Source organism: Notothenia rossii (genome assembly GCF_949606895.1).
Source record: "Notothenia rossii genome assembly, chromosome: 10".
NCBI classification, from domain to species: Eukaryota; Metazoa; Chordata; class Actinopteri; order Perciformes; family Nototheniidae; genus Notothenia; species Notothenia rossii.
The window spans coordinates 18,151,130-18,164,067 of record NC_136908.1 but is presented as its reverse complement, the minus strand read 5'-3'; the positions used below and the strand labels follow the sequence as shown (position 1 = coordinate 18,164,067).

At 41.4% G+C, this 12,938-nt stretch overlaps 1 protein-coding gene across 13 annotated transcripts in view; it reads right to left on the bottom strand.

Moving 5' to 3' along the window:
* LOC307023274 (sodium bicarbonate cotransporter 3-like) overlaps positions 1–12,938 on the bottom strand; it is a 41,505-nt gene that overhangs the window by 16,133 nt on the left and 12,434 nt on the right. For 9 of the 13 annotated variants that reach the window (XM_079656454.1, XM_079656458.1, XM_079656456.1 and 6 more), the window contains exons 2-7: positions 11,624–11,705; positions 8,277–8,423; positions 5,722–5,860; positions 5,325–5,485; positions 5,005–5,193; positions 3,681–4,052 (exon numbers count right to left, since the gene is read on the bottom strand). In XM_079656454.1, the coding sequence (XP_079512580.1) occupies positions 3,681–4,052; positions 5,005–5,193; positions 5,325–5,485; positions 5,722–5,860; positions 8,277–8,423; positions 11,624–11,705 (1,090 nt within the window). The remainder of the gene's footprint in view (positions 1–3,680; positions 4,053–5,004; positions 5,194–5,324; positions 5,486–5,721; positions 5,861–8,276; positions 8,424–11,623; positions 11,706–12,938) is intronic. The other 4 variants (XM_079656463.1, XM_079656452.1, XM_079656453.1 and 1 more) reach the window with 2 other exon arrangements.

The window sequence follows — 12,938 nt, the reverse complement described above, 5'->3', positions numbered from 1 at the left end:
CTAAGCCCTGGAATGCTCCCCCATACTGGCCTTTTAAACAGTGGCGTCATAGCGCTACCTCATTCAAATGGAAAACAGTAACATAAATAACTGAAATTATACAGATTTTCTGACCAGACTGAAACTTTTCTTGTTATGGTAAAAGTACATTATTAAATAACTGGCCCAGTTGCCTCTCAATGACAATAATTAATGCTTAAATATGAAAATATCTCAAATAAGGCTTACATGCCCCGTTTAGAAATATTTCACTAATGACTTCTTTCTTAATAGTTCAGTATCCTGCATATATATATATATTTATAAAACGGACAAGTCAAATCAAGCAATCTGATTGGTTCTTAGCCGTGATATACTGAGCGTATAGATGAGTGTAACAAATGCGTCACTTCCGGGCAAGAATAACGGCTCCGCCCACTTTTGGGGGAAAACAATGCTGTCAGTTGAACGGCGGTCAATACAAATTCTGAAGTTTTTGCCAATCCGATCAGAAATGTAAGAAAACCGGAGATTTTTGGATCTTCAAAGAGCCCGATTCCAATGGCCAGACAGGCAAACAATTGCATTAAGCCATTAGAAATCGACGATCGGGCTCGATATATGGTTAAATATAGCAGTAGGCTATTTATTTTCATAGATGAGAGTAACATCTACGTCACTTTACGGCCCCGCCCACTTTTGGGGGAAACAACGGCTTTCATTTGAATGGCGATCGAGCCTGAAGCCAAGTGACGTAGGTGTTAGATGAGAGTAACACCTACGTCACTTCCGGGCAAAAATTACGGCCCCGCCCACTTTTGGGGGAGAACAACGCTGTCATTTGAATGGCGGTCAATACAAATTCTGAAGTTTTTGTCCATCCGATAATTTTTTTTTGAAAACCGTGGATTTTTGGATCTTCAAAGAGCTCGATTACGATGGCCAGTCAGGCAAACAATTACATTCGATCATTGGTAATCGACAATCGGTCTTGATATATGGTTAAATTAAAATCAGTAGGCGAGGCTGTAATTTCTCCAGCTGTTGCTCTCATGAGTAAGGCGGAACATAATAGTTTTATCATGCCAAAAAGCTGCTGTGTCGTTTATTGCACCTCAAACATTAAAACAAATCCAGAGTTACTTGTTTCTGTACTTCCTCTCAGAAGAAAGGACAGTAACAGAAGATCTCTGTGGCTTCAGGCTCGATCGCCATTCAAATGACAGCCATATGGCCCCGCCCACTTTTGGGGGAAACAACAGCTGTGTCCCAATTCAGAGGCTGGGCCAATCCATGTTTCCCCCAAAAGTGGGCGGGGCCATAAAGTGACGTAGATGTTACTCTCATCTATGAAAATAAATAGCCTACTGCTATATTTAACCATATATCGAGCCCGATCGTCTATTTCTAATGGCTTAATGCAATTGTTTGCCTGTCTGGCCATTGGAATCGGGCTCTTTGAAGATCCAAAAATCTCCAGTTTTCTTACATTTCTGATCGGATTGGCAAAAACTTCAGAATTTGTATTGACCGCCGTTCAACTGACAGCATTGGTTTCCCCCAAAAGTGGGCGGAGCCGTTATTTTTGCCCGGAAGTGACTCATTTGTTACTCTCATCTATACCGTTGGGCTGGAAAGCAAACCATACTGGAACAAGAAAGCAGCGGAGAAGTAACGGGGCAGAAACCCTCCTTTTTACGCAGTGGTCCAGACATAGACATCAAACGGCAAAACATATTCAGTGTGCAGTTCCTTTGGCATTAGGGCAGGGATATCTAGATACTTTCGAAGGTTTGACATAATGAATTGTGCTACTTTTAAAGCAAGCAACGCATAGGCGGATTTTGCGGGGGGGGGCATTGCCCCCCCCCTAGTGGCTGACATATGTTACTGCATTACTACGTCAAAAACTGTACCCAATATTAATATTTCGTATATCAATATTTTAATAAGGTAGTTCACTGGTTAATAATATTGTAGCGTGTTCAAGTAACCAAGGGATATATTAGTTATCACATAAGTATAAGATGTGCACAGTTATGATAAATTGTACAGTTATGTAATGCACTGTTGTTGGGGGGAGAGACCGCCCCTTCCATATACGTGTGTGTGTACGGCGGGCATGAGGCATGCATGACAGGACAAGTTGTGTTCATATGTGGAAAAGTCATACTCAGTGCGGTGAGCGCTGGCTTTATTGCTACTGTATCCATAGCACCCCACGCAATAGTTGTCCGTAAAAAAGGTTTGCCCCCCCCCCAAGCGCAAATGTCAAACTCCGCCTATGAAGCAACGATGTTTTCAAATCTGTAATCAAAGAGGTCCGCAAAAACGCTATCGACCAATCAGATTTGTGGGCGTTGTCGACTCTCCGCTTAGCGTTGGGCCGAACCACGCCCCTTAGCTGTGATATAATGAGCATATACCACGGCCTGTCGTGAGCTATTGCTTGAATATATAGTCTGTGGTCAACTCAACCATTACATGTCTAAAAAAAAAAAAAGGTGAGAACATATAAACCGTTGCATTCTTCACTAGAATATTTTTCGTTAATCCCTATTAACCTGAAAACCTGCTACTACTCATCCAGACAAATTAACACATTAAGGACATTTTACTGTCCAACAGTTCTTCTCTGCTCAACCCACAGTCAGACCGTTTGGCTATTTAAAATAACGTTGTAAAACAAATCGTTTACAACCTTAAGTGTTAATAAGCTGTGATGAAGACTTGATAGCCCTCACTTAATAATAACCCACACACTGATGTGAGGACACTCGCTTCTTGGGAAATATTGTATATTTTCCTAGTAGGGGGTACAATTACCAAAGCTTCTCAGCTATAATAAGACCACCACAACCTTTCAGATTCAGCTCTCACCAAGTGATTGCAATGACCTATACTTTGAAATAGAGCCATTCCCAGAGGTGGACACACAAACTGAAATGCAAACAGTCTAATAATAAAATGGAACGTAGTTTGGGAAGAAAAGTCACTGTTGGTGCCAGAAATATAGGAGATAGAGAACCAATACACACAAGCTCCCTCTCTAGCTTATATTTAGCCATGCTGTTGGCACCCGCCTCACTTACCCTCACTGCTCTTAATTGGGTAAAAGAATGTTTATACTTAGGAATTGATGTGGCGGAAGAGCATGGGTGCAAACAGATGCAATGGGAAAAGCACAAGTTGCATGAAATTCATATCTGTGTGCTCAAACCGGGAAGCTAGCTAAATGTGGCAATAAAATCACAAAAACCATGATGCATTATGGGAGAAAGAGACCAAAAGACTTTGGATGGCAGCCATGCAACAAGAATGGAGGAGGTGTGAATAAGGACAGGGCCAAGCAAGACATTGAGTCTTCAAAATGTGTTAAGAGAGGGGGAGAAGTTTGAATAGCAAAAATAAGTATAGTGAGTTTTAGAGCGAAGCAAGAAACAAGGTATAAGTAGAAAAAAAAGGGTTAGTTGAAAGAATGTAAACAGTGAAGGGGCCGAAGCAGGAATCATGAGGCGGAGACCAGTGTCAAACTTTTGTGGATAAATACATTGGGAAGAGCGTTTTAGCAAGTGAGGCTTGCTGTGGGTTATTGATGAGATGGCTGCAGCGAAAGTTAACAGGGAGTGGAGCTTTCATGCTAGTGCTAGTGTTCTCTGTTCAAGCCGTGACTCACACTAGCAGGCTACACAGATATTTGCCTTCTAAGGGCATCAGCTCGAGGCCCTGGGATTCCGAGGATGCTTGACGGCTGAGCTCTGGTGACGCCGCCTCTTCTTCAGCAGAGTGTGGGTGGTCGTCATCCTCAGGAGGCGATACCACCACTTCGGGGATGCCATGAGGGCCAAGGCCTGCGCCCTGGGTTTTGGAGGAGTGCCGGGGAGCAACGGGGGTATTTTGAGGGGTGGTGAGGAACGGGCTGCCTGGGGCGTGCCCAGTGTTGGAGGAAGAGGAAGGTAGGAGATGGTTGAGCAGGATGGAGACTCTGGACTCTCGTCTCTGGGAGAGGTTGGAGACAGAGGAGGCTGTCCCTGCCTTGTGGAGAGAGAGACGTGAAGAGGACAGGCCCTCTCCTAACAGAGGAGACAATGGCAAAAGGGAGAGAGAAAAGGAGGGAAAAGGAATAAGGGATGGAGCAGAGGAATACACATATGAAGTAGGAGTACATCACAAAGGTGGTATCTGGAGGAGACACAGCTAGAAGGGGTGGGCAGCAAGAGCGTGGCAGAGTGTTGTTAGAGGGAACCGTGCTTGCATAAACATGAGCGAAAAGCATGGTAGTGTGCAGAAGACACTAAGAATGATTCAGTGAGGCGTGTAGGAGGTTCTGCAAGGGGCCAACACAAATTGTATCATTCAATTCCAAACAAACCAAATCGTACAACATGTCAGAGGTCAACCTCGAGAGGGTTCAGATGCATGCACGAGAGGATGAGTTAGCACGATGTCAGTGCACTGTGAGCAGACGTGTGCTCTACCACAACAGACCAGACCATAATTCCTACAGAGTGCATACGCATTTGGCACAAAACATACATCTTGCCAACTACAACCATTACCATCAATGTGAGATTTATTCATTTGACCTTTCACGTTTAAGGTTTAATGATATTAAAATGCAAGCCCCACAAGAACCACAGGCAAAGAAGTGGAGAATGGGATATTTATTTCATTCTTTAATCCTCCGGCTGGCACCCAACACCATACATTAACACCACTGCAGCCATGCCCACTCAAAAAACACACAATGCTGACTCCAGTTGCAGTTTAGTGTCACCCTATGGAGTAAAAACAATCATTATTTAAATCACCGCGAGCCAGGCCAGCCATACAAGTTAGCAGAGTCAGTAGCACCCGAATTTCTCTTTCACTATTGGGGCCGATTCCTTCTCTTGATTTTACTCACTTTTACCATCCACCTTCTACGACGGCATTGAGGGATTTGAACAGGGGATTTTTAAGCAACAGTTCCCCAGAGGTGGAATACAGAGGAAAAAGAAATGCGAGTGCGTCGCAGGATCTCACCGTTTCTTTCAAGCAAGAGTGGGTCAGAATGTTTCTTGCCTATGTCAGCAATGGAGCGGACCAGAGGGATGCGATTGCTAAGTTTTCTGTCATTCTGGTGGTGGTGTTTCTTCAGCATGGCTTCCCGCACCTTGTGGCGCAAATCCTCCTTCAGCTGGCCCGACGCCACCATGCTGTCTATCAGCATGTCTGATTTGTAGAAAAGCATGGGGGAAAAAACACAGTAAGGAAAATTTATTTAATATGGAGATTAAAAATAAATGTACCCGAGTATAAATTTGCTTTTATTTTTCAGAATTTAATTCATGAGAAAGAATTACCTGCAATTTCTTCAATACTGTTGGCCCTCATATCGAGCATGACCGTGCCGTTGAGTATGCAGCTACGCAGTTCAAATAAGCTGTGTAGTGACAACGTAGCCACATAGGGCTTACTCCACCTCTCACCACCATCTTCCACATCTTCTTCAAATTTCAACCACCTGTGGATAAACAACACAAACACACAGAGAAAGAAGATATTAACTTAAAGTTGAATCAGGGTCAGTGTTTCCAGTGTTATTTTATGAATGCTACAAACCTATTTCACATTACACTATGAAACAGATGCATCAAATATCATGAAAACTGTTATTTGTTCAAAAAGTCAATATAGAGTTCCGTATTGCTTTCACTCCATGAGGTTGTCATTATGCTGGTCCTTCAGTTGCTTTCTAACCTGGCAGTTTCCTTCCACTCAGTGGATCTGCCGTCTCTGAAGGAGAGCTCGTCCAGCTCAGTGAAGAGGTCATGTGGGACGTGCTCGAGGTCATCGTCCTCTGCTCCTAGGATGAACTGAACCCGCTGGGATGGTGTGTCTGTACAGAGAGTAATCAAAGGCCAAAGTACATATTTACAATCATTACAACAATTAAAGTATATTTCTCAAGGCATTATGGGCTATTAAAAGAACCCTGTGGAGTTTGACCTCTAATAGTATGTTTGTTTACACATGCACCTGCACATAGATGATGTGATACGCAGTCCTGCCAACGCTTTTTCACTGACCTACAGGTGGCTGTAATTTGCCAAAAAGGCAATGGATTTTTGAAAAAAGCTAGTAAACAAAGCATCCAGATGTTATACTTTGGAAATGTTTTATGAGGAAAAGGCATGTCTTCTTGTTAGTTACACCTCAAGGATAGACATCACATTTAGTTGAATGTGGAATGCAACCTATTTTTTTAACCGTTTATAATAAAACTCCACAGGGGAACCCTTAAATGACTGTCTTAACCGTAGAGGGGGAGATTAAATCGGCCCATAATAAAAGGTTTCAAGGCTTTTATTTGTCATACGTGCATAGCTACAGTGTAGTTATGATGATGAAAATCTTAGGTCACAGGAGACGGTAGTATGATCAAACGGAATTCTTTAGGTCCTCCTGAGAAAGTATGGCTGTGTGTTTGGCCATTACCACTGCACTAATGCTTTCTGAAGGTGGAGAGGATAATCTTTGTGGGAGTGTACAGAGAGACCAGTAGATAACTAACTGCTTTTCATTACTACATAAGAAGGAATACATCTGCAGGCAAAAGAGCATAATGAAAACCTGAAAGCATTACAGATATTTTCTTTTCATGCCGTATTGAATTAGAGGGCAGATATCAGGACATCTCGAACCACAGAGAGAACGGAAATAGACATGGCAGATTACAAGACTAAGCGCCACAGGGAGGCAGAAACCGAATGAATGGAGGCAAAAGGGGAGTTCTTTCTGTCCACACATGGTGCGGTGTGCGGTGATCTGGTGTGTATAATGCACATGCGAGTACATACATTGAGGCTGTTGGTGCTTACCGACAGCAACTAAACCTAAACACGTATAACCGTCTCATAGATTGAGATGCTGTGTGTCCCCAGTCAGTGCTCAACATGATAACCGGACCAATGCAGGTCCTGTTGGTGTCGTCGTAAGGACTTGATAACACCTCGAAGAGTTCAAAGCATTGTTTGGCTGCCTATAAGTCTTGCAGTTGAGGTGACGCAGCAAATTCTCACATAGCGCACGCAGCACTCTCTTAAAATGTCATAGCCTTCAATCAGTGTCGGAGGCTATTTACCGGTGGCCTTTAAAGCCTTTTAGAGCTGAATGTTTATTCAGAACTGTTTGAAAGAGGGAGACGCATAAGGCTTAAGCAGAGAGGTAATATAACCTGGTAATCTGTGTATTTTTAAAAGGTTTTTTTTATTCAAAATTAACATCACACATGATTCCCTAAACCAGTGGTTCTCAACTGGTTGGTCGCAGACCCGTTTCGAGTGGGTCGCAGATCTTCTTTTTTTGGGAAAAAAGTCAAACTTTTATTTTTAAGGCCCGATTTTCTAACGCTGTGCATGCAGTAGGCTTTGGACTGAAAGTACCGGAGACCATAAACGGTCTTGAAAACTTCTGTCACATAGTGATCATCTTCTCAATAAAACATCTTTGCTGATGTTTTTTCGAGTCTTCTGGCCAATCAGAATCAAGATAGTTGCCGGAAGTCCCCACGGAGAATAACTTTGCGGTAGAACTCTTCTTTATACATCCATGGGTACAACTTCAGATAAAAATGAACACATAATGAAATACGACCCCCAGTTTGATGATTGACAGGTCACAGAACAATGGGGGCTACCTACCCTTACCCACAATTTAAAGTAATTCACACAAACTATCTCATCTTTACTCTTCTCTCTGTGTGGAGCAACAAGTTCGGCTGTCAGAACAAAGTGACAAAAAAACAATGGCATCAAATATTATTAATATGTCAGGTAGTAATAGATGTATTTTTTTTTTTTCTCAGAGTGTACCAGAATGCATAGTTTATATGTTAGTATTTCTAAAAATGTGGGCCTTTTTATGTTATACAGTTCAGCTTTGATTTCATCATCTCATTAAACCTTTTTTTAAAAAGCATTAGTTCTGTGAAGGGATATAAGGGATGTACAGTACTTCACTTTAATTAATATCGTATGCTGAAAAGCGTATACATATTACAGCACCTTTTTTTGTTGAATAGATTTGAGTGGTTCAAAATTTCGGGTTGCGATTTATTGACAAAGGAAAAAAGGGGGTCCCGAGGCCTGACCAGTTAAGAACCACTGCCTTAAACGATAGGCTGTTATAGGCTCTAAAAGAAGACATTAACGACAAGGTCGACGAGTCATTTGTAATAGGAACTATGTAGAGAGGGATTCAAACTAAAAGAGTGGTGTGGGGGCATTAAGACATTAAAGATAAGCGTTTCCAACCAGTGGGGGATTCCTGGCCATCGTCCTTCCCCTCCTCAGAGTCTCTCTCTTTCTTCTTTCGGTGGTGTCTGTGTCCTCGATGACGATGTCTCCGTTTGTTCTCCCTTCCAAGAGGAACATGGACGCCTACATACACCGCTCTGTGGCCTAGGGAAAAGACAAGTGCAATACCATTTTAGATATCTTTTTCTTACACACTCTTTTGCACAAATTAATAAAGGTTCGGGATAGTTTAAATACAGTTCACAATTTGAGTTACATTTTCATTTTAGATTATTCAAACTGACTAACTAGCAACTGTGAAAGGGACATACAACTGTATCTTATTGGAAATAAAGTAAAACCCATGTTGTTTTAACATAGAATGTATCATTTAAATGAAATAAAGTTCTAAATGTTTACAACACGTCCCATCTACAGTATTCTGTACAATCTGATGACCAGATTTCTATCGTAAAACATGTTGACCTCGGAGTTTCCTGCCCATCACACACACATCAGATTTCCACCTCTGTTAGCAAATAAAGCTAAGACAATGGCAAACCAAATACCATTTCAGTGTGGTCGAGGCAACAATAAGATAGATTGAACTCAATTTCTAAATCCAAGGCTTCATTGTAAAACTTAAATGTTGAGCCTACAATAACAGTGTCAGTATTTACATCTGAACAGAAACACTAACATTTAAAACCGAAGACGGAGAACTCTGCTTTTCAATGGAGTGCTCTAGATCAGAGGTTCTCAATTGTTTTTCAGCCAAGGACCCCTTACAAGATAGAGAATACACCAAGGACCCCCTCATTCTGATTTGTGATTTTGGGCTATATAAATAAAAATTGACTTGACTTGACATGTATGTCCCTTGGAATAATCTGATGTAGCCTATTTTTTACACTTCTATAGTCTTAGTTATGTGAAAGAACAACACAAGAGCAATGTATTAGAAATATATTAGATATGTATTAAAAATATTTGCACCATCTCAACACAGAATACCCATAAAACAATCAATCAATTAGCTGCAAGTAATACTGTACCTAAACAAAATATCAAAGGGAAATCAAGAGAAAAGTGATCATTTGAAGTGCATTTCAGAACACACACACACACACACACACACACACACACACACACACACACACACACACACACACACACACACACACACACACACACACACACACACACACACACACACACACACACACACACACACACACACACACACACACACACACACACACACACACACACACACACACACACACACACACACACACACACACACACACACACACACACACACACACACACACACACACACACACACACACACACACACACACACACACACACACACACACACACACACACACACACACACACACACACACGGTTTAAAGTGGGCGGGAACGATCCAGAACAGCGTTCCGGCACCTTCGATTAATAAGTAAATAAATCTGATTGGCAGTTTCATACATAATAATGTCAAGCGAGTTCACAGGGCTGCCAACTCTCACACAATTGACATTTTTCACACGCTCTCAGCCACAAGTCCATTTTCTCAAGCAGTGAAACACAAATTCATAACTGATAATGTCATGGTGCGAAAAGAGGACACTACTGCACATTGCGCAACAGCAGCACCAGGCAGCAGACCATCTGAATAGCGAGAAATATACACAAATGTATTATATTGTAACTTATTCCCATGCATGTTGCTCAAAGTAATCTCAGTCAGTCTCACTTCTGCGGCTCTCCCTCTCCTCTCGCGCCAGTGCGATGAGCTCCGCAGAGCCGGACACATCAGTGGACTCATCCAATTGAACCGCGAATTTAGACCCTCTCAGTCTTTCCAGCAGTTGTGATTTGATATCAGCAGACATGTCCTAAATTCGTCGTCTGCTCTTTAGCAGAAACAGACGTAACATTAACCATCCGTTGTTGTTGCTGGCTGTAGTCCTCGCCCTTCCTCTCAAAAAAAGCCCGGTCTTTTTTTACATAATCTGGATGCTTGGTCTCGAGGTGCCTCTTCAATTTGGCAGGCTTCATCGCCTCATTGGCAAGACACCGCAGGCATATCAGACATTTCGGTTTCCCTTCCACTTCAATAAATCCTTATTGGAGATACTCCTCATCGTATTTCCTTACTTTTGTTTTTTGTTTTTCATTTACTTCATTTGTAGCCGTAACCTGTCGTTTTAAAAATCGGTCCATCTTCGTAGTATGCTAGCCGTGTTATATCTCTATGATGCTAGCAGTGGCGCTCTCTGACTGACGTACCAGTTATTGTTGTTTCCATGGTAAAGAGTGACGCGCTTGATTTTTAAATGTATAGATTTGTTAGATTAGAACGTAATCTATGAACTATTTTAGATTAAAAAAATAAAATATTATTTGTTAAACTATGAAGCCTTTTGTAAAAAAAAAAAAAATGAAAAAAAAATGATATCATGATAATTTAAATTAATGAATCTGAAAACTTTTCACGGACCCCCTGGCAGAGTGCCACGGACCCCCGGGGGGTCGCGGACCCCACTTTGAGAACCACTGCTCTAGATAATCAACTTGAAGAAAACCAGAGTACAATGTTTAACTTTTTTCACCACTCTCTGTTCTCCCCAATGTTTTATTTACTTCCCCTCATTATTTTTACTACCACACAGGAACTGTGTTCTGAAATGCAAACGCCCTATTTTCACCCTACATACTCTGCCAATACTCATTTTTCACAGATGAGTCATCTCTCTTTGATTTGGGAGGGAACCCTGGGGGAATGAAACCAAGACGCAGCACTCACAGGAAGGCACAAGTGACACATGAGCTGAACAGATGGAGAGGAACAGAGAGGGAGGAAGAGAGAGAAAAGACATGGGAGATGAAAGAAGATGGAAAATAAACAGCCTGGCTGGACAGAGAGCAGAGGGCTTCACCGGTGTCACAAAAGGATAGAGAAGGGATAAATGGAGATAATGCTGTGGACGGACATAAAGAAAGAGCAGAGTGCTGGCGGGGGGGGGACAGAGGGACAAGTAGCAAACACCTGAAGGACATATTATTGGTGCTAAAGACGTTTGTTGTGAACAGCATTGACTATAAGATGTAACATACAGCTAGTGATGTGTATTGGCGAGAAATCGCACGTCTTGTAATGAGATCTAAAACAAAATCTCGGAAAATGTAATCATAAGTGTCTTAATTATGCAGAGCCTGGTGTCTCGCTCTCAAAGTGATCAGCAACAAGTGAATGAATAAGCATTTGTTCAATACAAATGTGTGTTGGCCTTGGAAACCTACCCTTTCTAACACAAGAAAGGTATTTTCAGTCGGTGTGGCTTCAAACTTACTGTCCAAATCCTCCTTTTCGTAGTTTGTGTGAGTACTGAAGCTGCTCTTTCCATGGTCCACTAATGCCTCCTCATCTAGACCCTGAGAACAACAGGAGAAAGAGCAAAAGAGATTGAAGGATACATTATTTATTAAAAAACACAAACACATATGTAAAGTGTGCAAATAAATAGTTTCAACCCCAATTATTTTACTTGTTCATATAGCTTAATATACAATAAACCTAAATGACGGCTTTTAGAAAAAGACTCAAGACAAATGAATCCAGTTCAATAGACATTAAAGGAAAGTGTTGGTGAACAATTAGGAAAGAAAACACATTCAAAGCACGTCTTACTTGCAGTAGCTAACATAACCAGACACAACAGACAATCAATAAAGTGTCTCCGATAATGGAGCACAATGTTAGAAACAAGGACCGAATGAAAATATAGTTAAATTCAAGCTTTATTTTAAATAGACTGTCGCTAGAGAGGAATACATATGAAGGTGGGTTGATAAACAGGAGTGGCAGATATAGAATCTGTTGCAGTAAGATCTAGCAGAAGCATCTGGGGAACCAGCAGGGCAGAAAAGGACCCCGACTCAGATCTTCTAGGCTGTGATAAGACTGGTGGGAACACAGCATGAAGATCTTTACATTTCCTCTGACACCCCGGATATGTTAATCAATGGTGGGTTTGGTGAGGGTCCTGTTTGTTTTTTTATTTGTATTTTTAACCCCATACCAAATGACTCTATAGCTCTGTGTTTATGTGTTTGAGTAAAGCAAACTAATGACTTTGCAGATGGCCAACATCTACAACACATTACCACAAAACTTAAACAAGGCAGTCAATATCTCGGGCAATAACATAAAATATTATTAAGTGTACTTAATGTTTAGTTGACCATGATCATAGACCAGCACGCAAATATATACTCTGATAAACAGGTTAGCTTATTAAGAAGATTATCTTTTTTTCCACAAACGAATTAGCCTCTCTTGGAATATATATTCAGTGTTGGTCCATGCCATAAAAGGTTGAGTTACATGGCAACGTCAAGAGGCTGGCTCCACTCATTAAAACAGAGGTTATGTGACCTTAGTGAAAATGATCATTCAGATATCCATGTCATGGAAACATCAACAGATAGAAGGATCCAATTAGAGGAGACACCAGGTTTTCAGAAAACATTAGTATTGATTTTTTATCAAATTATAGTGCCTTAAAAAACAGATAACAGTACCTAAACACACAAACACATAACTGCTATATGTGTGAGGGGACTCCTGAAATCCCAGCCTTAACCATCAGCAGTATCAACATTTAC